General features: G+C 39.3%; 1 protein-coding gene across 3 annotated transcripts in view; it reads right to left on the minus strand.

Annotated features, from left to right (window-relative positions):
- The window catches only part of LOC5579996 (aryl hydrocarbon receptor nuclear translocator-like protein 1), a 333,517-nt gene that overhangs the window by 120,625 nt on the left and 185,619 nt on the right, over positions 1-27,273 (minus strand). Inside the window, exon 2 of one of the 3 annotated variants that reach the window (XM_021840596.1) lies at positions 10,386-11,609. The exons of the other annotated variants lie outside the window; for them this stretch is intronic. Within the exon in view, the coding sequence (XP_021696288.1) occupies positions 10,386-10,840 (455 nt within the window). The 5' untranslated portion in view covers positions 10,841-11,609. The remainder of the gene's footprint in view (positions 1-10,385; positions 11,610-27,273) is intronic. 3 annotated transcript variants of the gene reach the window in all.

Genomic DNA, 27,273 nt, shown 5'->3' on the forward strand with positions numbered 1-27,273 from the left:
ATATCATTTAACCAATCAAATTGTCTGAAACTGGGGGACAGGAGGTGCTTAACCAAGATTGTAGTTTGTCCACATTTAGTATAAATATGGAACAAAATACATTCATACTTTCAAACTTTAATTATATTCGATCATGCTTGCGTGATCCAATCTATTTTGCCACATCTAATTACTAATTAGGCTAAAATTTTAAGTCAATGATAAATTATTCTACGCAAACATTACTCCCTACATAAGCTTCCATTTCTTCTCACACCATACATACACCATCTTGATCGGACCATGATTCCTCAATTTTTCGACTTTGTCCGGGACTGCCCAAACTTTTGCACGATACACCATACTGAGGGGTGAACCCAAACTTTTGCACGATGACTTGACTGACTGTTTCATTGATTTTGAATACTTTTCAGATTTTTCCGCAAACATTTCATTAGTGCTCTTCAAAGAATTTAAGATTACGATTCTAAAGACACTTTGTTTTAAAATTTTGGTCAATCCAATACTGAGGAAATTAGTAATGTTTTTTCAGTGTGTTTTTTTTTTTTTGAAAAATGTCACACTTTTGAGTACATATTTAGTATACAAAGTTCAAAGAATGTTTTTGGAAAAATACATACGAAGTAAGAATAACTCTTTGCCTTTCGAATGCGGCTTAAAGAGTTTGAATTGGACGTGTAATCACAGAGATATGGACAGAACACTTTTGTATGTTTTTGAGGGGGTGAACCCAAACTTATGCACGGGAGTGTATGTGCCTTCAAAAACTAACAAATTGTGAAATACATATTATGGGATGCTTTCAGTTAAGAAACCGTAGAGAGGATAAGGTTAGCAACTTCAAAAAATCATTTTTCTGTAATCGCGCTCGGAAGCCTTGTGAGAAGTTAGGGAGGGGAGCGGAAAATAAAGGGGGAAGTGAGGTGCCAGATCAGAGGCCATTTTGGTACTCAAGCAACGATGGAGTTTTGGGCGGGCTTTATTTTACTCATCTTGATCTGAGAGATGCAGCAAATTCGTACGCTGAGAACAATTATGTATCAGCATTTGATGTTCATTGAATAATCCGTAGCTGAGAGAGTTGAGAGGAACAATGGCTCTAGCCAAATGTGCATATTCAATTCGCGACTACGAAGCTGCTGATGTTTTATTCGGTTTTCTGTGAAAAAAAAAACGAGAAGAGAGATATATTTTGCTTTTTTTTCACGCATGACAGTTCCTTACGAGGTTTTCCGTTGGTGCGAGTGCTTTGTGGAATCTCTTTTTGCTTCGTAGTCGCGAATTTGACAGCTCTCGCTTATAGTGAAGCTCAGCAAACACCTCATCATTGCTTTTGGGGTGTTGCTTCGTCAACGTAAGAGCATTATTTCGCTTTCCTCTTTGTCCTTCTGGGTAAAGAGCTGCAAAAAGGCAACTAAGAGCTGTCGGGAAATGCTCTTCCCGAACTTAAAAAGTGGAACAAAAATCTCTTTCTCTTTAGAGCACTGACGTTGTCAAAACAAACTCTTTGCAACCATGAGAATGAAAGTAAGCAAACATAAACGTGTAAACTTGTCATCAGTGTCGTAAAAATTCAGCCGAATGATTCCCGATCAGTGCGAAAACGAACAAAAACAAACTCCGCTAGCACGAAGCCAATCTGACTATAAGAGCGAATGCGACGAGAAAGAGAGTGGGTGCAACACACGCACACATTCAGTTTCACCCACTGTTGGTGTCATTTCAATATTCAATGTCATCTAGAGGCACTGAATGGAATATTAAAAATTACGATTGAATTTTACATGACTGGTGTAAAAACAGCAATGTAATGCCTCCAGTTGATTGATCATGGATGTCTTTGAAAAAAAGTACAACTTTTACAATTTGCGGATGTTTTTGTGGGGTATTTTGATGAAAATGTTTTTTTTCACAGGCGGAATTGAATTTCTGCCACCAAATATCAGTAGGTGGATGAGAATCAGTGTAGAAAAAGTAATTGAAAAACTGAATGGACGCTCTATCAGATCCATGCAAGTATTGTGAGAAAAAAATATTCACACAAAGAAAAAATTAAAGTAGGATCACTAAGGGTCAGCGTTGTTGACTGTAAATTGAAATACACTAAAGTCTTTTTTTACACGGTTTTTTTTGCACGCTTTATTTTTACACGGCTTTTTTTTACACGCCTTTCGGAATTAACACGGTACTTTTTTGCACAAAATTCGGAAATAACACGTTTTTTTTTACTTATTTACACGGATTTCGGTTTAACACGGCTTTTTTTCCTATTCACACGGATTTCAGAATTAACACGGTACTTTTTCCACGGATTCTAGAATTACCACGGTTTATTTTAACACAAATTCCAGAATTAGCACGGTTTTTTTTTGCACGGAATTTTTTTGCACGGCACGGGGGACCGTGTAAAAAAACCTTAGTGTATGCAGACACTGCTGCGAACGTACGCTCAAGTTTGTTTGTTGTGAAAATCACTTCGCTGTTGTAGTTGATCATTAAAAGGGAGAGAAAGAGGATAAGCCAATAACAAGGAAGAAGCCTGGTTTTGGGGATAAGTTCCTAAGAAGTTTACTATGAGCCTCTAACGTTGGACATCTTGCTCAAAGAGTTCCCAGTCAACATTTTGGTTTGTATAACTTTTGTTATACATCATTCTATATGAATCAATTCAATCGTATAGAATGCATGAAAAGGCTATATACCTACCAAAGTGGAGGCTATATGCGTACATGGCACGACGTTTTCAGACTTTATACGATGTCACAAAATTTGGATGAAAATAAAAAAAAAGTTTCCAGCGAGTCTCGAACGAGGGACCTCAGGATTAGGAATTGGATACCTTACCACTGTACCACCAAAGGTTACAATTTGGCAAATTTGGTTAAGTTATTGCGATTTCATACGATGCTTTCTGGATTGATATCGAATTGGTGATTATAAAACGAAGCCAAACTTTGAATTTTCAATTGCACAAGAGGAGAGAATCTGACAACAGTTCGCGTTGAAAACCAATCAAATTACTTGCCTGCTGGTGGTGACCAATAGGATAGATTTTCAACGCGGAGCGCTGTTTGGTTCTCAAGTCTTGTGCTCTTGAAAATTTAAGGAGTGGCTTCGTTCTATAATCACCTTAATATAGCATCTTGTGCGATTCTGATTTCTGACGCACGATATGTGGATGCACATTCTTATACGATACGTGGTTCACTTGGTTTTTAATTAGTACACTATGTCAAATTAATATAAAATGTTTCAAAACATACAAGCCATTAAAAGCAAGACGTTCAATTATTTTTTTCTTTTTGGAACATAGCGTGAGTAAATCTCTACCGACAGAATGTATGAGATGGCGAGAATACGACCTCTTGGAGTATTGAAGTATCATGAAGTACAACTTCAGTAAATGTAATAAAAAAAATGCTCCAAGGTAGTTGTTTATTAGATACTGGATAAACCACTATACTTGTTGCATGTCGTCGTATTTCATGACTGAGTTACATGTAATTCAGAGGATAAAAACTTTCTTTGCCAAAGTGAATCATTGAGCTGTCCCAGTAGTTCTTAATATATCACTTCTTGTGAAAAATTGCCTCGAGAAAAACTTTTCTCTACAAAACGACTTCTTGAGAAAAAAAAAGGTCATATTTTCGCCTAAGATCTAAGACATTTCATAAAAATATCCTAAGTTGAAAGTAATTTTTTACGCAACCCTTTTTTGATAGAACTAAATTCTTGTAGCCACGCCGATTAGATCATGGGGGGATTTTCGATGAGTTTTCTAGGACATTTTATATAAGAGACATGGTGGATTTTATACGAGATTTTGTGAATCCCTGGCGGATGATTGAAATAATTCCAACAAAATATTCGAAAGACACTGAATAAGATTTCTTTTAAAATCTACAATGGATTTGGTGACATAATTATAAAGGGGTATGCTGTCAGCCTTCCTAGATTTCTGATCAGAATGCTAATAGGAATCCTATGAGATTCTTAGTGATTTTCTTTGTGAGCTCATCATACTTACTATTCATGGTCCTCATAAACATCCTTGTTATCCTTGTAAACATTCATTATCTCGTTTGGTATGCGGCGCGAGAGCGTTAAAGAGCAAAAACTCTCACAGACTACAACAGTATCGAGCCTTTCGGGTGATTTATGGTCTGCATAAAATTTGTAAAAACTTTCATATTTTCTGGTAATGCAGTCTTTAAGGTGAAGATGATTCGAAGCCAAACTTCAAATTTTCAAAAGCACAAATCTGGAGAACCAAACATCCGTTTGAGCTGAAAACTTAATCGATTGGTCACCACCAGCTAGTGACCAATTTTGTATGAATGCAGGCGGATAAATGGGTGAAATTATGGGTCGTGTGACAATTAATGGTTAAATTTTCCAGAGCCTGCATATCGTTTGATTGGTTAAGGGACAAAATGTCGAAAGACAAAACGTCAAAAGCCAAAACCTCGAATGCCAAAACGTCGAAAGGGACAAAACGTCGAAAGCGACAACTTTTTTAACATTGTTTGTCAGATATAATTTTTTCACATCGGTGTTGATTAAATATGCTATGAATAAGGTTTGGCACATAATGAATAATTTATTCTTTCGGAAAAGTATTGGAGTAGGCAGTAAAACGAACTACTCTTGGCAGTGGTAGAAACAGAAGAGAATAATTTTATTCAAATTTAAATCTAGGCTACTACGATTGACGTTCGGTCTGAACGCCTACTATGTTTATTTTATCTTCCAACACTCCTCCTCGGGCAGATCCGGACGGATTCCCACAGCTACTCGTAATCTCTCCAGACGAACCCGTTGGAGTGGTTTCGTCATCATATCGGCCAGCATTGATTCCGTCGGACAGTACTGCAATCTAATCTCTCCTCTCTCTTGCAGGTTTCGAACAAAGAAGAACTTGGTATCGATATGTTTGCTGCGCCGTTCGATACGATCGCTTTCCACCAGCTTGATGCAACTTTGGTTGTCCTCGAAAACGGGGATCGGAACGTCGGTTGCTTCACTGATCTCCTTCAGCAGTTGCTTGGTCCATATCAGCTCCTGACACCCTTCAGCGAGCGCCACGAACTCCGCTTCGGTCGAACTCAAAGCAACGCACGTTTGCTTTCGTGAGCACCACGAAATTGGTCCTCCACCGAACATCAAAATCATGCCGGAATTCGATTTTCGGTCGCGAGCGTCGCCGGCCCAGTCTGCATCGACGAACATTTTCAACCCAGCACTGGAAGCACCAAGCTGCAGCTTATGATTGCTTGTGGTATACAAATACCGAAGAATTCGCTTCGCTTCTGCCCAATCTTGCGAATTCGGGCAGCTGGATTTTTGCGCCAGAATCGACACGCTCACGGATACGTCTGGCCGCGTGTGCACAGCTACATACAGGAGACCTCCAATCAAGCTCATGTAGTCATGGTTGTTCGGCAGCTGATCCATCTCCTCCTTCTGCTGTAGGTAGCTCGGATCGAGTGGTATCTTCGACGGTTTCGCTTGCTGCATGCCGAACCGTTCGGCCAACTTGCGGATGTACATTTCCTGGTTGAGCATGTACCCTGTTTCGCTTCTCTCGACTTGCATGCCAAGAAAATGGCTGATGTCTCCAAGGTCAGCCACGGAAAACTGTTCCTGAAGCGACTTCAGAATAGATTGGAACTCCTTCGTCGTTTGCGTGACGATGACCATGTCATCTACGTATATCAGGATATACGCAACCGAACCATTCATACGTCGCACGTACAAACAAGGATCCGATTCGGTCGGCTTGAACCCCATGGATTTGAAAACCGCATCCACTTTGCGATTCCATACGCGCGCTGACTGCTTTAGGCCGTACAGACTCCTCCTCAATCGGCAGACCGTCCTTTCATCGCCGACATGGTACCCCTCTGGTTGACGCATGTAGACGGTTTCTTCGAGTACACCGTTCAAGTACGCCGTTTTTACGTCGACGTGCCTTACGATGGAACCTCTCCGGCTGGCAACAGTCAACAACGTCCGGAATGTCGTTTGCTTTGCCACCGGCGCGAAGACCTCGTCGTAGTCGGACCCGTACCGCTGCGAAAACCCTTGAGCGACGATTCTTGCTTTGTGACGGATCACGTTGCCCTTCTCGTCCTGCTTAGATTTGAAGAGCCATTTGCAGCCGATGGCCTTCTTGTCGGCTGGAAGCTGTACCAACTCCCACGTGTCATTGTCGATCAGCGCTCGAAACTCTTCGTCCATGGCGGATTGCCACTGCGACGCGTCGTCGTTTCGCAAGGCCTCCGCTCGCGTTTGGGGATCGCCCGACTTGCTCGCCGAACGTTTACTCGCCTTCAATCCTTGTTGCCGATTACTCTGACCGGGTTGGTCAGGCTGCTCTGTAGAAGGGGAAAACGGAAAGCCTTTTTTCGGAAATACAAAATCATTGTACTTGCCTGGAATTGCGCGCTCCCGACCGCTGCGCCTCAACACCTGTGACTCCGGTGGATTTGAAGATTGTCGCGGTGGGAGCGCCGTAATTGTCACGTCACCCTCAGCACCTTCTGAGTATTCGCCGCCGCTGGTTTCAGCTTGCGAATAAAAATCTTCGTCGGATCCTGACGCACCTTCATCGGATGATTCTTCTTCACGTGTAGGCCGGGCTGGTTCATCTCGCGGAATCGGTTCAATCGGACTGTCATCGAAGTCCAAATTTACGAACGTCCGCACTCGCGTTGGCTTGCTCTTTGTAGAAGCTGGTTTAGCCTTCACCTCGGATTGAGGCAGCTCGGTCAGGAAAACTACGTCACGGCTCCTGATTACATCCTTCTTCACCGGGTCATACAGCCGGTAGGCTTTGGTCAGCTCGTCAAAACCCACCAGGATGCACTCCGTCGATTTCGCATCCCACTTCTTCCGCTTTTGCTTGGGAATGTGGACCATCGTCTTCGCACCAAAAACTCGCACATGGGAAAGATCGGGTTTCCGACCGGTCCATGCCTCCTCTGGTGTTAAATTGTGACCTTTTGTGGGGGACCGATTGATCACATACGTTGCAGCTGCTACCGCTTCCGCCCAGAAAGACTTCGGTAGTTTCGCCTCGTAGAGCATGCATCTTGCACGCTCGACAACGGTTCGATTGACACGCTCGGCCAACCCGTTTTGCTCCGGTGTGTATTCGGTGGACTTTTGGTGGATGATGCCGGCTTCGGCAAAGCGTTTCTGAAACGATTTATTACAGTATTCCTTACCGTTATCGCTCCTGATGGCTTTCAATTTGGAGCCAGTTTGCTTCTCCGCTAGAGCGCGAAACTGATCGAATGCGTTCAGCACCTCAGCTTCGGATTTCGTCTCCAGGAAGTAGACGAATATGCGCCGCGTCCAATCGTCCACAAACGATACGTAGTACCGGCTTCCACCTAACGAGGTTTCTTCCATTGGTCCGCAAATGTCCGTATGGACAAGCTCCAACACGCCGGATGCACGATGACCACTGCTTGGAAATGGGAGACGAGTTTGCTTACCCATGGCACATACCGAACAGTTGTTGATCGCTGTTTCCTGAAATTCGACCCCGGTAGCAAGGCCGTTCTTGAGAAGCTTCAGGCTGCGTACGTTGAGGTGACCCATTCTCCTATGCCAGACGTCCAAGTTGACTGGCGAAGCTGCGAGTGATAGAACCTTCTGTTCATCAGACTCGTCGAAACGGAATTGTCCATTCGACACATCGTGGGTACCGGTTGCAATGACGTCACCATCCGAATCGATCACCTTCACGCCATTATCGCAAAACCGCACCTCATGACCTCGTCGCACGATTTGACTCACCGAGAGAAGATTACTGGAAATCGTTGGAATGAACTTTACGTTGTTCACATCTATCGGTGGATTTTCTGGGCAACACTTTGGAAAAAGTTTGACTGTCCCGGTCGCAGCAATTTCCATCACACCTTTATCGGCTGCCATGACTACGCCACTAGCCGGTCGCGCATTCACCAATAGGCGGCTATTCATGGTGAAGTGGTCCGATGCGCCAGAATCGAACACCCAATCGTCGTTGCTATGGCAACTATTTGCTGTTAGCATCGTGCTGAATGCTGATCCCTTCCTCGCCTCGCTTCTCACCTGGCATTCCCTAGCAATGTGCCCGTACCTATGGCAACGCTTGCACTTCGGACCTTTGGGCTGCGCAGCTGACCGGTTCTCGGGTACGCTTTGCTTCGTTTTCGAAGGAAACGATTTTCTTCCAACAAACGCCATTTTGTCCGATGGGATTTGGACTTCCTGGAGCAGCTTCGTCTTGATGCTGTCGCCGGTAATAGGAATGCCAGAATTTTCCAGCGCCATGATCATCGGCTTGTACTCCTCCGGAAGACCAGCAAGCAAAAGTGATCCGATCCACTCTTCGGAAATTTCGAACCCCACGCCGCGGAGGTGGTGAGCGGTGGAAATGATTTCCGTTACGTACGTTTCCACGTTACCGCACGACGAAAGCGATGTGGTGATGAGCTTCCTGAGCAACGCCACCCGGCGCGTCAAGCCGGTGTCCTCAAATGCTGCTTCAAGCTTCGCCCAAACCTCACGAGCCGTTTTCGCGTCCTTCACGTGCACGTAGTTGATGGGATCCAGAAGGAGAATAATTTTCGCACGTGCTCTTCTACACTTCCTCTCGTCGATCGCCGGCAGCGTTCCATCCGCGTTGGGAATCGGCTTCACTGTTTCCCACAGCTCCTCCAGCTCGAGATAAGTTTCCACCGCAAACTTCCACGTGGGCCAGTTTTCACGACCGCACAACCGCTCGATGGGAGGAAGGCTTGAGTGGTTTTGAAACTGCTGCTGGATTTGCGGAATCCGTTCCGCTTGGTTGTCGCCAGCTCCGCCGAGAGACATTTTCTGCTTCGAGAATCTTCTTTTGAAAAAATACTTGGGCCAATAACCTATTGGAGTAGGCAGTAAAACGAACTACTCTTGGCAGTGGTAGAAACAGAAGAGAATAATTTTATTCAAATTTAAATCTAGGCTACTACGATTGACGTTCGGTCTGAACGCCTACTATGTTTATTTTATCTTCCAACAAAAAGAATCATTCTTTCAAAAAAAAATCGTTTCCTACATTTTTTACTTTTCGACGTTTTGGCATTCGACGTTTTGGGGTTCGACGTTTTGTCTTTGGACGTTTTGTAATCCAACCGGTTTGATTGATCTAGCAAGAAAATGGTATAAAAAAAACTTAAATTAATTAACTCATTACGCCTTGTAAAGTGAAATTGTGAAAAACATCAACGCGCTCGGCTGGGATTCGAATCTAGGGCTCTTGTTTGCTAGACGAGCGATTTACTAACTTAGCTACCGAGCCAGTTGGTAAAGCGTTCATACAAGCCGTTAGCTAGCCAGTTGTTTAAGCGCTCGTCTGGCATACAAAAGTCCAAGGTTCGAATCCCAACCGAGCACGTGCATTTTTTCATAATTTCGCTCATAATTTATCCATTCTCATCACACGTAATGAGTTTATTAATTTGATAACCATGCGTATTGGATTACAGAACATCTCAATATATGTGTCAACAAAAAATCTATTTTGTTTCGACTCCAGATTAGGTTTTCTTAGTTGCTTTTTAGGCTTCCAACTGATCACTTCCAAGGTTCATTACAAGTATTACAAGTATGTTGGAGAATTATTGGCGAAATGTTTAGAAAACTTACTCTGGTATAAGCTATGAACAATTCCAAGTCATTATAGATTAACCATCCATAACTTAATAATCTCCAAAAAAAAAGAATCAATAAACATATCAAACTCCTATGGAAATCTTTGCTATATTCATGGTGATATTCAATATATTTTTTTAAAGTTTTAACCAAAATTTTAGCTTTGAATGCGATTTATTCCAGAAGAGATCCTCAGTGGGCTCAGTTGAAAATTCTTAGCAAATGCCAGTTAGAATTAATCTATATTTCTGATGAATTCCCAGACAGACGTTTGATTGATGAGAGAAGAAAGCTGGGTTCAAATGATATCAAGAAGAAAAAAAAATGGTTTAAAATGGTATACAAAAGATGTCAAATTATAAACATTTATCAGCAGATTCAAAAGTTGATTATTTCGCACTTTATAGGATTTTGGTGTTAAAGAAGTTGAAGCCCCATTAAAGCAGTCGAAATTACTGATATCTCCGTAAATGCAACCAACTGCTTCTGTAGAGATTACTTGAGCCAAATCAGATGGATAAATGGGTACATGGTAAAGAATGTGCCACTATTAGATCATTGATATTATTCAATACTAAATGAATAATGTTTGCGTACTAAATTCAACCCTAATGCCTAGATTTTGAATTGTTTGGTATGTTTACCGAAGAACATATGGAAATGAACGTACTAAACCAACATCATAATGTAACAATTACCTTCCGTAGTGATACATGTTGTACATGTGCTCCGGTGGGATCGGATACGGCCTCGGTGACGCTCCGTACCACGGCAAGGGGGGTCCGTACCCGACTCGACCAAGCATCGCAGAATCCGGATGGCCCCTCGGCAAGCCTCCTCCCATGGGCCCACCCATACCCGGATGATACGCCGGAAAATTGAATCGCCCATCGGCAGCTTCGTACGGTGCCGGGGAGTATCCGTACGGCGCTCCCATCTCCTGGTAAGAACTCATCGTGGACGGATTGTAACCCGGGTTACTCATATCCGATTCGTAGTTCATCGCCGCCTGATCCGCTCGATGGTGATGCTGGGGATAGTTGTCCCGGTAAGCCGATGGGGGACCAACTTGGGGAGCCCCATGGCCGAAATACCGCGAAGACGGGTACCCGGATCGTTCCGGATTGACCGGGTAACCTTGCGAGATGCTCATCTCGGCTGCGGCGGGACTGGACGACTGTCGCTTGCCACTGCTGTCACTTAATGGATCCAGTTTGAAGCCGAACGATCTTGTTTTTTTTTTACGATCGGTTCACACTAAAACCGCAACTCATTACTGCCTAAGGTAGGCTGATCTCGCGCGCTACGGAAACCGGCTTCCACGTGTTGACACCACTCTCTACTAATCGAATCTCGAAGCTCGCCGTGTTCGGCGATTTCTCTCTCTTCAAGAAACGGTTTTCGCACACGCAAATGGAATGCACACCATTCGCCACACTAAATACAAAATCGTCCTCGGCGTCCCGAAGGCCTGTCGTGGGGGCAGGTTTTTTTTTTTGTTTCTTATTAATTTCTCAAACTTGATTGGGGTACGACTGTGAGAAACTGGATTTTGACATTGGTCTGTTTTCATTTGGCCACCAAACTTTGGTTTGAGGCTGGACACATTTTTAAATTGGCTCCGGTATAGTTTCTTCCCCGGGTCTGCATCGCTGGTGATAGTTGAAAAACTACATTTCACGTCTTTGGGGCACTGTTTTGGCACTGATTTCGCGGCACTGGAAAATGTCTCTCACAAACAAACAGCTCCACATTGATTAATCGAACGGGCGATCGGGCAGTTCACAGATGCGGAAACCGAACACGCAAATGTCTGTATGGACTACGCGGATCGCGGTTCGCTATATCGACTACTACCTGCTGTTGAGGTGGTCTTGGTTGATCGATTCAGCTTATTCTGGTTACAGCTGCTGCTGCTGCTGCTGTAGGAATTTTTGACATTATCAGATTTGTTTGCTTCATTCACACGTACTCAATAGTCTTGGCCGAGGTGCTATTGCTGCTTTTATTGCTGCTGTTGTTGTTGTTGTTGTTTATTTGTTTGTTTGCTTACTATGCTATACACACATATAACAACACGCTTGCGGGATAGAAATTGGGCGGTAATCACGTATTCGATAGGAAAGGAATAAACAAGCAGTTTGCGCGAAATAATTACTTTTAATGTCAGCAAAACGACAGCAGAAGATTTGATTGGTTGCGAGGTGAAGAAAAAACTGACGACGACTAAGAGAAGCAGAAGAGGAAGTTAAAGATGGTTAAATTTAAGATTTCATGCCATTCTGGGTGGCAATTAACGGAAAGCCTGCGAGCAATGCGAATGAGTTGATTTGACCAGTACGAAAGCGACAGATTTAGTGAACCTGATGTCGGATTCGAACCACCAACAGCTGTCAAGGTTACAACTGAATGTTCATGAAATCATGAAAAGGGTTTATCTAGATCTAGGAATAATTGTTCTGGTTCATGACCTATTAAATCGTGATTCTCTAAAAAGTGTTAAACCGAGAGCAAAACACTAACAACAGGCTTATATCACATAATTCGTATAAAAACATATTAATGTTTAATGTTGAAGTGGCCTAGATGATGAGCTTGTGACGCTTTATGAAGTTTATTTGAAGTTATTTAATCGAATTCCATTCAGGTGATCTTTGTCTAGTGAGGCTAAATAAATGAATGCTTATAGACGAAGAGTACTCTCCAAGTAACATTAGTATCTGAACCACATTTCATTCAGCTGAAATTTGCTTCAGAATGATTAATTCAACTATTGTTCCACTAAAATGTTTGTTAGGATCATTGAGTATCGATTAATGCAGTATGAATCCACAAATTTGTTACTGTATCCCATGAATTTAAAAAAGAATCATCTTAATCCCTTTCGAGAAGTTCAGATGAATCTTTCTCGTAAGACACGAGATTCTCTGATAGAATATCGGTAGCCAAATTTGCACAACCACCTTGCTGCCCATATTTGCATAACAGTCCCATGCATGAAGGAAATTCCACAGCCAACTTCATACAAATAGTATTCGATTTTATACTTTAGATTCATTTCTTCGGTGTGCATATTTCAATTACGTACAAAACTCCTTGTAGAATTTGCAATCAACTGATTTGTCATTGAATTCTTGTAAAATTGCATAGAATAACGTTAGGCGAGTCGAAAGAATACTGCTTTTTAAATCTTACATAGGTATTCCTTAAAAAAAAAATCTCGCTAAATCAGGAAGGGTCTATCTTTTTGTTATCAGATGCTCGCATTTTTGCAATATTTGGAAGTATACCTTTGGCGAGATTCGAATTAATCAGAACTATTACAGTTAACTTTCCCTTACTCGATATTCCGTATCTCGATATCGAGTTAGAGAACCATAGTAAAAGTTGGTTTTCATGGCTAACCCTTAGATCGCAGTTGCACTGGTTTTGTGTTCTGTAACTCGATACCTCCCTAACTCGATGGTCCCTTCAATATCGAGTAAGGGAGAGATGACTGTGTATTAGTTTATCTCTAACAAATAAGAAATAGACCTCTGTGTAGTATTCGAAAAGATCTCGAAACAATTTCTAAATTATTCTAGACATCAGGAACGTTCTCCTCTCGGAAGATTCAGAATAACTTCACTTACTGGTGATTCATTAGTTCAGTTTTCTTGTAGGATTTAAGGTGACACGGGAGATCGTGTTATTTTCCCTATCTTTTGTCTCACTCTAACAATTATCATCAAAACTTTGTGTAAGCAAATCTCGAGTTTTAGTGAATCGATAAAGCTGAAAATGTATTGGGTTGTGCACTACATATATAGAAACACATTGATACATTTTTCGCATCGATATATAGAGTGGTTCTTGGGGTTTGCTTCTTCAAATGGATAGGGTGATTATGATGACGTCCCGTGCGGTCTTAAACATGTCAATTTTTTCTGGTGCAGCAAAATCCTCTTAATTACCTTCATTGAAAAATCATTCACTATTTTCATACAAACTTTCCTTACGGGATCTGTAACTATGAGAGATATAATTTGTCGCATAAGCACTTTCAAAATCGTACGTCAGAATGTAATTTGTAGAGCCACGAATGGATTTTATCTTAAGCGTGTCCGTTGAGGTGGAAATCTCATTTTATTCATGGCTACCACAATTTTAGGGGTAATACCTATGTGTAAAAGATTTCTTAAAGTGTTTTCGTTTTTACAAAGAAGGTTTAGGGCGAAGTAGGCCGTCATTGAAATTTGTACGCGTCGTTGATGATTGTTGCTAATTCATCTCACGATTTCTAATCAAAGAAAATCAGTTGGTTATGCACTGACACAGCTGAAAACGTATCAGCATACTTTATGCATGTTAGCGCGTACACTGATATTTTTTCAAGTCAATATAAACTATCAAGGCTGAATTTTATCACTTTGAAATGCAAGCTGAAAAGTAATCATTGTTGCCAAAACGAATGACGGACTACTTAGCCTTAGGGACAAATCGTCGAAAGCAGCCATTTTTCTAGCGATGATTTTTGTAACTAGCGTTGCTAAGGAAAAATCCGTTACGATGTGAACGGCGTTGGAAACAGCAAATTAACAATTTTCATCAAAGTGAGCATGAAATAAATTTTCAGTGAAACGTCAATGTCATGGTAATATGGTACATAAAACCGTCAAAATCCTATAAATTCGGTGCAAAAAATTGGATTGTTTTGAATAATGTAAACAATGTGTCTTGAAGGTTTTACCATAAAGCATCATAATCACTGCATTACGATTTCCCACGTTTTCAATGAGGATGTCCTGCTCGAGGTGTTCGGCAATGATGATTTCCCTTATAATAATTTACTTAAGACAGTTCCATACACACGGATAAAAATCTGATCCCCACACCATGATTTACAAATCATGAAATTCATAAATTGGTTAGGTCATGATATCAGGATCACAAATCATGGTTCCTGGAGTCATAATCATGATTCCTCATAAGCGTAACATCCAGTGTGAAAACACTAAGCGGCGCACTTTGCTTCATCACATTCGTATCGATCACTCACAATTCAAGATGACGAAGCGGTTGTGTGGTAGAGTACGTGACTCACAATCGGAAGGTTCTTGGATCGATTCTTTGTGTGTGCTATTTTTAACTTTTTTTTTTATTTTTCTCGATCATAAACGGATGCGCGACTCAGCATTTTTGGCATTTGAATCATGATTCCGAGCAATCAGCTACAAAAACCTAACGCGTGTGTTGCGTTACGGCAATCTGACTCATGATATCATGAGTCCAAATCATGGTGTATTTTCATAAGACGAAAACACGCTGGAATCATGATATCATGAGTCATAATCTTGTTTTTGGATTCTGATTTCTACCCGTGCACTTATAATGTCCGATGTGGCTAAGCCTGGTTTTGCTTTTTTCAGAAATTTTACATGAATCTTATTGCTTAAAATCAATTACACAACTATTAAGAAATTCCAAAACTTATTGGACTAATTTCTAACAGAACAAAGTTGTCGATTATACTTAAAGAATTTGAATAAGGGGTAAAGGTGGCTCCAGAACTTTTGCTAAAAATCTCTTGGAACTAGGTCTACTAGGTCAACTTTTTATCCACAAATTGATTCCAGAATATGTTCAAGTTCTACTAGAAACACCTCTGTGAATTCTTTGATATTAATTTTCTATACATTTTATTACAAATAATTTCGTTAAGTTCATCGGAAATCTTTCAGGGGTATTTCCATAGAACATCATATATTGCACCAGAACTTCTTCAATGTTTTTTTTTTTTTGGAAATTATGCTTCCAGTATTCCCGGATTATAAAAGAATTACAGTCGCCTCTCCACATCTCGATATCGAAGGGACCATCGAGATAGGGAGAGATTGAGACATAGAACAAATTTTTAACGAATACTAGATTGAAAATCACTCCGTTGCCAGGAAAATCAACAACAAACAGATGTCATTTCGTCTTCGCAAATTGTTTTGAATCTCTAAAATCTAGTCTAGTAACCTTTGATAATGGGCATATCGACATACGGAGAGAAAATTGGGAACGAAAATCACATCGAGATAGGGAGATATCGAGATAAGGAGGATATCGAGATATGGAGAGTGAAAATGTATGCAGGGTGAAGGGACCGAAAAAATCATCGACATAGGGAGAGATATCGAGATGTAGAACATCGAGATGTGGAGAGTCGACTGTATCAACAAAAAGTGTCTCAGAAATGTTTCATGCCTTCGCATGAGTGGAGTAATATTTAGCAAAATGACAATGGAGGGAACAGAGATTTATTAGGATATTTGCAAGGATCTAACTTAAAAATATCTTTAGGATTAGTTCTTGTGCAATTCTTTTTTTTTCTGGTAGAATTTCGGGGGATCCAGAAGTCAAGAAAGGAATTCTCGTAGATTTTAAGGAAATTTTTTAAAGATGATTCTGATGGAATTTTTTTGAGAAGTTCAGTTTATTTATTGAACATCCTGTGTCAAATATCCTGTACTCATTTTCCTCTAGAGAAAAGTTTATAAGCAATCTCTTATCTTTTGTTGTTCCATTTTTCCATAATTTTGTAAGAAAAATAATTCAGTTTGAATAGTTCTCAAATTTTTGGACACGAATTAGTGTGGCTATTCACGTAGTGCCTCTATCCACATGCATTCCGATGACATTGGTGCAGAGAAGCATAACAAATTTATCAGTTAGACAGGAATTAAGTCTATTTTTTCGAAGTCAATTTAAGCCGAAATTATTTAAAAAATACCTTTAGAATTTTTCTCCAATTTTTTTTTCAATGCTCACACACACATTACTCTAGAAATTTTATATAAATTGGATATCGAGTGATTTGTAGAGTAAAAACAGCCATTCCATGCAAAACTGATCTAGTGGGTCACCGAATCCCGTGGAAGTTTGCTATTTTGTTCCTTATCCGAAAGAAGGATACAAGTTTTTTTTTGGATTTTATGATATCCGAAATAGGGTGACAAGAAAAATCGCGACTTTGCAAAATTTTATTTTTTAAGAAATCATAACTTTTGAACCGCTTGACCGAATTTCAATTTTCTTGGACGAAATGAAAGCCAAACATTTTGACTTTCAAGAAAATATAAAATTTTACAAACATTGTTTTTTTTACATGAAAAATAAAATCAAAAATTTCCGTATTTTTTAAATATTTTTATTAGTATCATTCCAAATATTACATTAATTTCTTATATCTAGGTGTTCTGTGTTAGACAACACTTTCATCTTAATTTGGTAAAACAAATTTAATTATGTCCGTTTCTTATCGTGTTTTGAAGGCCTCGGGCCAAAGGGGCTATTGCTGTTCTCATTTATCCTTGAAAGTTCAGAAAATTTTACGTTTACTGTCAAGCGGTTTTTAATTTTTGAGATATATTTTTTGAAAGTAAATAAAATCAGTCATTTTTATCGGCACACATTGTAGGTCTCAGCTCATTAGATTTGTTATTTAAAAACAAATCATAACTTTTGAACAGCTCAACTGATCTCCTTTTTTTAGAAAGAAAGCTTAAGATTTCAACTTTTCAGAAAAAATATAAAACTCCGAAAAAAAAAAACTTCCTATAAAACTAGAAATTTTTGTATATTTTCATGTTGAAATTTTTTGTTCATAGTTTATATTTTATTGAAAAGTTGAAATCTTAAGCTTTCATTCCATAAAAAGATTGGAAATCGGTTGAGCTATTCAAAAGTTATGATTTTTTTTAAATAGGGAAAGTGTACCAGTGCCATAGTGATTCCATATTTGGCCATAAGGTACCGTGGGGTAAGTGGATACAGAAAAATCAATAGTCACCTTCATTGTTATGTACGGCTTACGTGAATAATGTAATTCAAACTTTTTTCTGTGGATAACAAATGATGGACTAATATACTTCAAATCGACATGTATTTCGATTTTTCTGATTGTTATGTATTGAGTATGAGGGACTTAAAAATTTGCGCCAAATGATCCACTTGCCCCACCATGGTGGGGTAAGTGGATCACCAATAAAAAAATCTGTTCTCAAAACAAATGTGGTGTAATTATGTATAATAAGAATGATATTACTCTCGTTCTTGTTACTAGAGCTAATGTAATGTTACATTTTAATACTTTGAAATTAGAAAGTATCTTTATTTAATCAAAATATAATGAAAAATAAGTATGGATTGGTTCACACTAATTATAAGAAAAAAACATTGTAACTAAAATAATTTGGAGAAAATGCATCCATTTATACACAATAGTTATACAGAAGTTTTGTAGGATTATTCCTAACGATGTTTTCGAAAAACACTCGTGTAGTTTGAAAATATTAGTTACATTTACTTTTGAATAACGAACCGAAATTCTTCTATTCTATTCAAGAATATATTTGTATCATCTGTCTAGAACAATGTATATAGTCAAATAAGGTATGGTACTATGCGTTAAATTGGAAAATTAGTATATTTTGCTCTTTTACAACTCAGCTTAGATAAACCACGAAAAGTTTCATGTGAGTTTTGAAATTATTATTCTTTTTTATTAGTTTATATACCAGAGAGGTTAAAAAAACTTTTAGGTGGATTAATTCAATTTTTTTATGGTCAATTTGACAAATTTAAGCTGGGAATGGAAAAAAAATTAAGGAAAACAACATTTGCGGGTATGGAAACTTATTAAAATTCTCGTAAGCAGTCTGCCAATAAATGATAAAAATACTTGATCCACTTACCCCACCCCATTAAAAAGTAAGGGTAAGTGTAACATCTACAATAAATCTGTATTTATTTATAAAAATCACATATTTTTCATTGTGATTCATTCAATTAGAACTGAATTCCTCACCATTTGTCGAAAAAATAATAGTATTCGATTTTAGACAGAAATACAATGGAATTTTGGTTGATGGAAAACAATTTTCAAATTAATCAATATTTGCAGCTAACAATTTTACTTGTGTAAGTGTACATGTATTGCCATTTTTGCAATAGTATTAGTGTGGGCGTAAGAATATAACCTAAAAGGAAGCAATGGTGCGAAAACATTCAACATATTCAAGTATTTATGCTTAATATTGACGAATGATCCACTTACCCCACTGATACACTTCCCCCACTGTACCTTACGTGAAATTCGGTAACTTTTACATTTTTAATCTTTTTGAATGTTTAAACATCAAGATATGTCCATAACTGGTTCACCTACCCTAACAAAAATATTGCGCTTAGATCTGGAGTGTGGCACTGAAAATGACTGATTTTTTTTTTCAAAAATATATATCTCAAAAACTAAAAAATATACATTACTGAAAATTTGACAATAAACGTAAAATTTTCTGAACTTTCAAGAAAAAATGAGAACAGCAATAGCTTCTTTGATCCCGAGGCCTTCAAAACACGAAAAAAACGGATTTTTTTTTCATTTATTTTTCATGTAAAAAAAAATTGTGTAATTTTATATTTTTCTTGATAAGTCAAAATTTTTAGCTTTCATTCCTTCCAAGAAAATTGAAAATCGGTCAAGCGGTTCAAAAGTTATAATTGAAAAAAAATTGCAAAATCGCGATTTTTCTGGTCACCCTATTATGGGAATGGTCAACTTAATAAAAAAAATCCAAAAGCACGTGTATCCTTATTTCGGATAAGGAACAAAATAGCAAATTTTCACGGAATTCGGTGACTCCCTAGATCGGTTTTTCATGAAATGGCTGTATATATCTCTACCACTTTTTTAAATCTTTTAAAAGGGTAATGAAGAAGAATCCCCTTTTGAATATTGTTTCGGTGTGTAATCGCTTAAATTTTGCATGCCATCAGCTCACGATGAAAAATTAGAGAGTTTGTATCATTTACCACAAAAAAATTATGACAAAGTGTGATACACCGTTTTATTTAATCACTTACGCCGTTTTTATACCAGTGACAAGAAGACTCAAGCAGTGTTTTGTGTTGATGCGTGGTTAACCCGTATAGGCCTGAGTGAAAGAAAAATTACTAAAACTCCAACCACTCAACGAATAATTAACGGATTTCAATTATTTTTTGTCAGTATACTCGTACACATATCTAGTTTCCAAAAGTGGTCAAAGAAACTCGGGAATGTTCATGTGGTCGGAGTTATTGCGGTGGATCACTGGGTCAGGTCTGGTGACAAGGGTTTTGTGCTTCTGTACCCCTGGAGGTAGGTAAATTTCAAGTCACAGATAATTTCAAGAATCGGATATAATGTGGCCACTATATCAGGAAGTTTTAAGAAAAACGCATCAGCGCAGTGATGCATTTTGAACTGAACGCGAGCCAAAAGTGAACTGAACGCGTTCTAATTTTGCACGAGAACTTAGTAAGCATTGAACTCTCGTGCAAGATTCTGCACCTGCTCAAGAACGCCCCGTTCACTTCAAAATGCACAATGATGTTGAAAACACGAAAAACACTACATCATAACATACTGAATTCCAATCGTTACAAATATATGGCACCTTAAATGTTTCCAAACATCTTTGCAAAACTTTGCAACATTGAAATAAGTCGTGTGTCTGCCATGACGACAGTATTCATTCCGCGTTCAATTTTCAGCTCGCATGGGTTCAAATTTTTGAACTGCTCAATGTTCAAGCCTACTTGATCCCTCGTTCAAAAGTTTGAACTGGAACGCAAACTGAACGCGTTCAAATGCAACACTGCATCAGCGTAAGCCTTCCGATAATCGATTAAATTGAATAATTATGTCAACTGCATTTGATTGATCCTACAAATGACCATTTTCGGGTCCTCGGGATGCCTTAAATTTATGATAAAGTGCAAAATTTGTATCTTAACATCTGTGTCAAGATTATGTGAACGCATTTTAGTGAACTATTATGTTCGACCTATAGTGTTAGAGATTTGAAACGGTTTTATACCCAACAAATCTAGAGCCGGTTCTTCAGGGCATTAAGCCCGAATGGCCGCATCCGGTACACTCTTAACGGTGCAAAACTATTCATTTGTAATGTTGAATATCAGATCTTAATGAATAATGCAAAAATAAAATGAATGCCATTGGAAATAAATAAAGATAACTTGGCATGTCCCAAAAATCGCGTTTTTCTACCCGACTTGACCCAGTGACCCACCGCAATAACTCCGGCTACAAATGTACTCCCGGGTTCCTCCGGCCATTTCTAGAAACTAGATATGTGGGCCAGTATACTGACAAAAAATTATTTGAATCCGTTAAGTACTCGCTGAGTGGTAAGGGTTTTAGTATTTTTGCGTTCACTCAGGCCTATACGGGTTAAGTCTTTTTGTCTCTTCACATAAGACAACAACGGCGAAGGTAGTGGTTAAGTTTCAAAAGTAGAAAATTTGATTTAAGTAGTTTTGTAAATCCGGAAATTAAACGTTCTAAAAGTAAAAAACGAATGGGATCAGAGTGAATTGTGTAGAATTGTGCCTGGAGAATACGAAAAAACTAAAATGCAAGTTTGTTTACTATTCGGAGATATGGATGTTTGAATGTCACAAATCAAACTAGGATTGAATAATTTTTGCCTTTTAAACCACAAAACAAAGTAAGATGAAACTCCACTATTCCAAAAAACATAAAAGTTTTTTTTTCTGAAAAACTAAAAATATAGATTTAAATTATTTTAAATTATTTACACAAAAATTAATCCTTTGTAAATGATACCTATGTCCCACAAACAAAAAAAAAACAAGAAAGAAGAATAGAAGGGACGGATCTGGTGTAGTGGTTAAAACACACGCCGCTTACGCCGACGACCTGGGATTCCCATCCCCGAGATAGTGACTTATGACGTAAAAGTTATAGTGACGACTTCCTTTGGAAGGGAAGTAAAGCCTTTGGTCCCCAGATGAACTAGCCCAGGGTTAAAAATTGCGGTAATAAAGATAGAAAAAAGGCGTTAAGTTCCAACGGGGATAGAGCCTGATGTGCAACTTTCTGTATCTCAAATGAATAGACGTGCCTATCCTTTAACATATTCAACTATTCGAACATTTTTGGAAATTTGCGACTGTTGTAACTATTCTGCCTTTAAGCTTAGAAATAATTTCGTTTAAATCTATTAGCATGGATCTGCTAGCATGTTAAAACTATAAATGATCTGCAATTTAGTATGCTTATAAAGAGGTTAAAAGTGACATTTAATTATCAATCAGTGCTATCTTGTGAGGGATTTTTAGCTTATTAATAGGACCGTACATCAATGGAGCCTTCCTTAGCCGAGTGGTTAGAGTCGGTCCAGGTTTCTTTTCGTAATGGAGATTTCCTTGACTTTCCTGGGCATAGCTTGTTTAACAGCAGCAGCGAAGGATAGACTAAAAGAGAGAGCGATAAGAAAACCCTTAAGCATAAGCTGGAAGATGTAATAGTAGTAGACGATAAACAGACTCTCATGATGTGCAGCGGGTCATGATTATCGCAGAGAGCAGTTAGTGAGAGCCGAAAACGATTTGCTTGGTGGAAAAGGAAAATTATCCCATTTTGGATCCATAGATAGATAGATAGATATCACCCAAGCTACAATTTTCCGAAAATGGTTGCGCAGTGCAGGAGCCAAAGCTGGAAGATGTAAGAGTGTAGATGATTAAGTTATGTACAAATATTGAGTGAAATTAACTTTTGCTAGATTGTTAGTGAATTTTACTCAGTCACGTGCTTCTTATTATAAACGTGTGTCAAAATATCGTTATCACATTGGGCGATAGTAATTTTATGTATATGCATTATTATCAATATGATCAAAACATATCTGTAATCTGTTTAACAGAAATCTATCATCATGATCATCATCATCATACACCATATCATCAGCCCTACTGTTAAAAAAATCGATAAATCAGTGTCCATTTGGCCAGATAATTACTTATGTATGCCACCTCCATCCATCAACCATCAGGAAAATAAGTGGTTACATGGCAAATCGCTGGTTTTTCTTAACTGCCAGTGGAATGCATATATATTGCTGCATCGTTTACCCACTGAGACTCATACATATTGATGAAAGCGGCAGGGGTGGTGAAGGTGCCAAGTAATTGGAGCCCGGACCATTGAACAGTAATTGTCTATGTGACACGTCCGAATGAGCTGCTAAGCTTTTCTCTAAATAGATGCTAATTGCTTCCAACTTGAACTGAAGTACGATTTGCTCCTGTTAGCAGTCACGCTCCAAGCGATTTTTAGACCTGTTGTTAGACTCATCTTCAACGTGAGAAAAGTGATGCACCCCCTCAATAGGCAAATCAATCAAATTCATTAAAACAGCGAAACGTCGAATGGTGATCGATTGAGCGGTGAAAAAGCGCTCGTCTCTCCGTCACAAATTTAATGTGGGTATCAATATTTGCCACAAACAGCTCGTCAAATAAACAGCGGCCTGCGACTTATTTGCTACATTTAAGTTGACGGCGAGCCTTCTCCTTCACCAGTGAACACGTCCAAAAAGGGATACGAACCCGAGAGCTTCCGAGAAGAGCAGAAACCGAAAGGTTCCGCCGCCGTATGTTTTCCGAGGACGACGACGGGTGCGATTGAGATGGCCAAAAGACGCACGCAACCAGATCTTGGTTCGACTTCCCGAGGGTTTCCCAACCGGTTGTCCGAGGTCCCTTGGGAGCCAAGATGATTTCTCAACCCCTCAAACTATTGGCGGAACCTTCTTGAATCTATCAACACGATTTTTGATTAGATTTCGACAGATATATGTGAACAATGTTTGCAAAATCGTTGACAGATATCTGACAAGTTTCTTGAATAGTTTCTGGCTACATTTTCAACAAATTCTATCAACGACATTTAACTGGCGCCTAAGAAGTCTAGAAAAGATTGTTAAATATTCAAAGCAGTTTTCACTAATTTTATCACATTAACCACATAACCGACACTGCCAATCGACGAATTGGCTTGTTGATACACGGAATAGTTAAAAAGAGCGTTCAAATTGCTTTAAAACTGATGAAATATCACTAAAACTGCTAAAACTTTTCTAACTTGTACCAATAGTTGCAGTAAACTGTTCCTATAATGGAGGGTCCCATAAAAAACAACAGATACCGCAATTATAGAAACACAAATTAAAAATATACCGCAACAAAAGGAACAATCAATCAATCAATAGTGGAGGTATTATTTTTCACTGACATGCCGTGGATTACTGCGATGAAATCATTTTTCTTATTAAGTCAATGGTCGTTACTTCCCGTTACTATTTAGTTCTTGAATTTAGGCGGGTAAATGCAGTTCAATCGTGCTTAGTACTTCCACTATTGGTACATCTACCCTGCTTTCTTTGAATTTATAGCGGTAGTTTTTGCTGAAATCCTCTCAACTACCTCCTGATCTTAAGTTGGATTTAGCAAAGATTATTGTGTACTAACGAACTTTTGGGAAGATGTTGGACAAACTCCTGTTGATGATCTTGGAAGAATTCTTGCATAATTTGTGATGAATTTCAAAAGAATTTTATGGGCATGTCTATATTTGGTATACTGTTGTTTCCTCATGAAATCTTTGGGAAGTGTTTATAATCATTCACTTCAAGATTGTTCATTTCGAAGAATCCGTGGAATGTTTGTAAAACTACGGAGAGGATCTCAGCTTCAAAAAGTTTGGGAACCACTGGTCTCCGTGAAGGATGGAGCAATACGGTGTGGTGAACAGGCACCATCCATCAATAATCTTAGCAAGGGTCTTTCTTACTCTCTATCGGTACCAGATTGGTGCAACGAAGGCACCCGAAGGCGATGCGGGGGCGATTTTCCAAGAATCTCGGAAAACCATCATCGGCAATGTTATCTCGGTCCGTGTTGAAACGGTTGTTGTTGTGCTGAACGCTCGAGAGAAATGGGGATAGGGTGGGGCACCCGATTTTTGAATTTCGTTACTGATAAGTTTTAGCAAAATTTGAAGTAAAACCCAAATTGTGTAGAGCAAAAACATGATTTTAAAATAATCTTCAAGAAGATTTTAGATTGATAGTGCATTCTTTGATGATAGACTGGATAAAAGGCGTCTCATCTGCTACCAGATATACAGTAGCAATTCCAAAACATTTCACAACTGTCTAATATCGCATTCACCCTCGCATACGAAAATCGATTCCTTATAACGGCCACTTGAAAGCTCGCAGGCAACTAGAGAGTCATATTCTAAGCATTTCCTCACAGAAAAGAGGAAGAATAGCAAGAAGACATCCAACATCAACGCCGACGCCGGTGATGTGGAAGATGAACAAACAACATCTTTGCGTTATGGTACGACGATTCTTGCTGTGTACTGTAGCGATCTATTGCTGCTGCTACTGCTGCTGTTGACCAGATAAAAAAAATAATATAAGGATTCTTTCTAGGAATCGGTCTCGGGGCCCAACCCATACGAATTGAAAAGATAGAATCCGATGGCTGAGGGGGGAAAAAGTAATTGATAAATACATTGGCTGATGAAGATTCTCATCAGCTTTTTAATGGGGAAATCGATGAAGCACTTGAGGGGCGCGTTTTCTTAGTCAAATGCCACCAGATCGCCGGAAGTTGCGAAAAAATGCGCTGAGGTTGATGCGGGCACACTTTCAGAAACTGCCTAATTGGTTTGAGGGAGTTGGAGAAAAGATCAAATTTTATCGATTGCTGGAACCTTCTGCTACAAACTTACGGATAGTAAGAAAAGCCTATGTCATAACATAATTTGTATCCTTGCTTTTTTGAAGAGGCATGGGTTCAATCCCAAACACGTCCGTTTGTAATGTAACTTATTGTCAATATAATTTCAAACATTACACTCATATCTTTCATTTTCGTTGTTTTATTTATATGATGCGGTGGTGTAGAACAGTAGGGGTCTTCACAAAAAAAATTACCAGAATACACAAAAAAAAAACAATTTTTTCAAATCCCCTTTTCTAAAATACGTTCAAAACTGCAAAACCATTCATATTGTATATTGCAATACCAATTTGTGTACGCTCAGTAGAAGGTACGGTGTGCACTATGAGAGTATGTTTATAATCTGCTGTCACGGCTCTAATTAGATCGAGAGGATAACAGTGCATGATCAAATCCTTCTAAAATAGTTCCAAATCTGGGGACAGTATTGCTATCGAATGTTCGGGATTGTTTATCGTGCCAGTAAAATAAAACACCTACCCCTAATGGTAAATAAGTGAGAAAAACATTTTTCATCATTTCTCTCTCTCTTTGGGCTCTCTCGCTGCTCTTATATATCAAGCTTGTTACAACTTGCGAAACATTTCCAATCATGGACCGTTACAGATGTGATGGTTTCCTTCGCTTGTTTTGATCGTTCTTCTTAATCAAAAGAGATCGAATGCAATGATTGCGCGTAGCTATTCAGCAAGACAAAGCTGAGGACAATGCGTTAGAATCTCGCAGGTCAAGGATCTTTTCTGGTTGGAAAGTTTCCCGACTTCACAGGGCACATAACTAAGCTCAAAAGCAGGCTCTGTCTCAGTTGAGATGTTACGCCAGTACGAATAAGATGAAGCAAGTCTCAGAGGACAATCGTCTACAAATAATGCGTATTTGTATTTCACGCATTCATAGGGCAGCTGCCTATAAACAAAACAGTCTTTTCCGTAATTTACTTCTATTCCTGAATGTCAACCACTACATCAACCATTACAGTCGATGAAGAAAAGTGTTTCCCTCAGTGGAGCGATAAGCAAACAAACCACGAGCGACTCCATTTACGTACCCATGTAGGCATCTTTGGCGTAGATAGAGATACGTGTTACAAGGTCGTTTGCTAAAGTGTAATCCAAGGGAAGCCGTTCACACGTTGGACGGGAAGCAATATGTTGTTTAGTCCCGTTGACCCGTGGGTGGACTCTTGAAGTCTCTCCTGAAGTCAACCAGACCCACCACACATAGCACACAGTCAGCAGCAATGACTTTCGATTACTTTCTAATGGCTAGACGGATCAAAACGCCATCAGTCCATCAGTGGTGTAATGACAGGTGTAGTGCAAAATCTGCCCGTCATCTTATCCGCGACCAGACAGGACTGGAAAGTTTTAGTTATTTTACGTTTTTTGACAGCTCTAGACGGGTGACCCTGATTTGGGGTGGAAAAGTGATACCCGGACGTGTATGGTTTAGCAAACGAACGCGATTTGCTCCGATGGCGTGTCCAAAGATACCGATCAAGACCGCGCAGTGCGATGATGGGCGCGATAGTTTTGCTGTGCCGTTTCAATGTCCCTCTCGCTGCACTATGGGGCTTGAACTAGCTTCTGGTTGGCCAAAACATAACATCTACTACCATTATGAATATCGGGGTTTGACACTTTAAGAAACATTATCAAAACAATACTTTTTTCTCCAAATTTAATGCAATACCATTTAATTCCACTAGAGTCTGTATCCTTTAACAGATACGCGTATTTCGACCCAGGACGCATCCCCACATCGCTAGAGGTTTCGGCCAACCAAAGTAAGTTTCTGCCCCATAGTGCGCCAGTCGGTCGGTCGATTGCTTCAAATGCGAGCAAACATTAGCAAATAAGCAGCACAAGAAACCGAAACGAAATGAAGGAGGCAACATGAAAAAAAAAATCGCGAACAAATCCAATCGAAATCCAC

This window comes from Aedes aegypti, chromosome 2 (genome assembly GCF_002204515.2).
Source record: "Aedes aegypti strain LVP_AGWG chromosome 2, AaegL5.0 Primary Assembly, whole genome shotgun sequence".
NCBI classification, from domain to species: domain Eukaryota; kingdom Metazoa; phylum Arthropoda; class Insecta; order Diptera; family Culicidae; genus Aedes; species Aedes aegypti.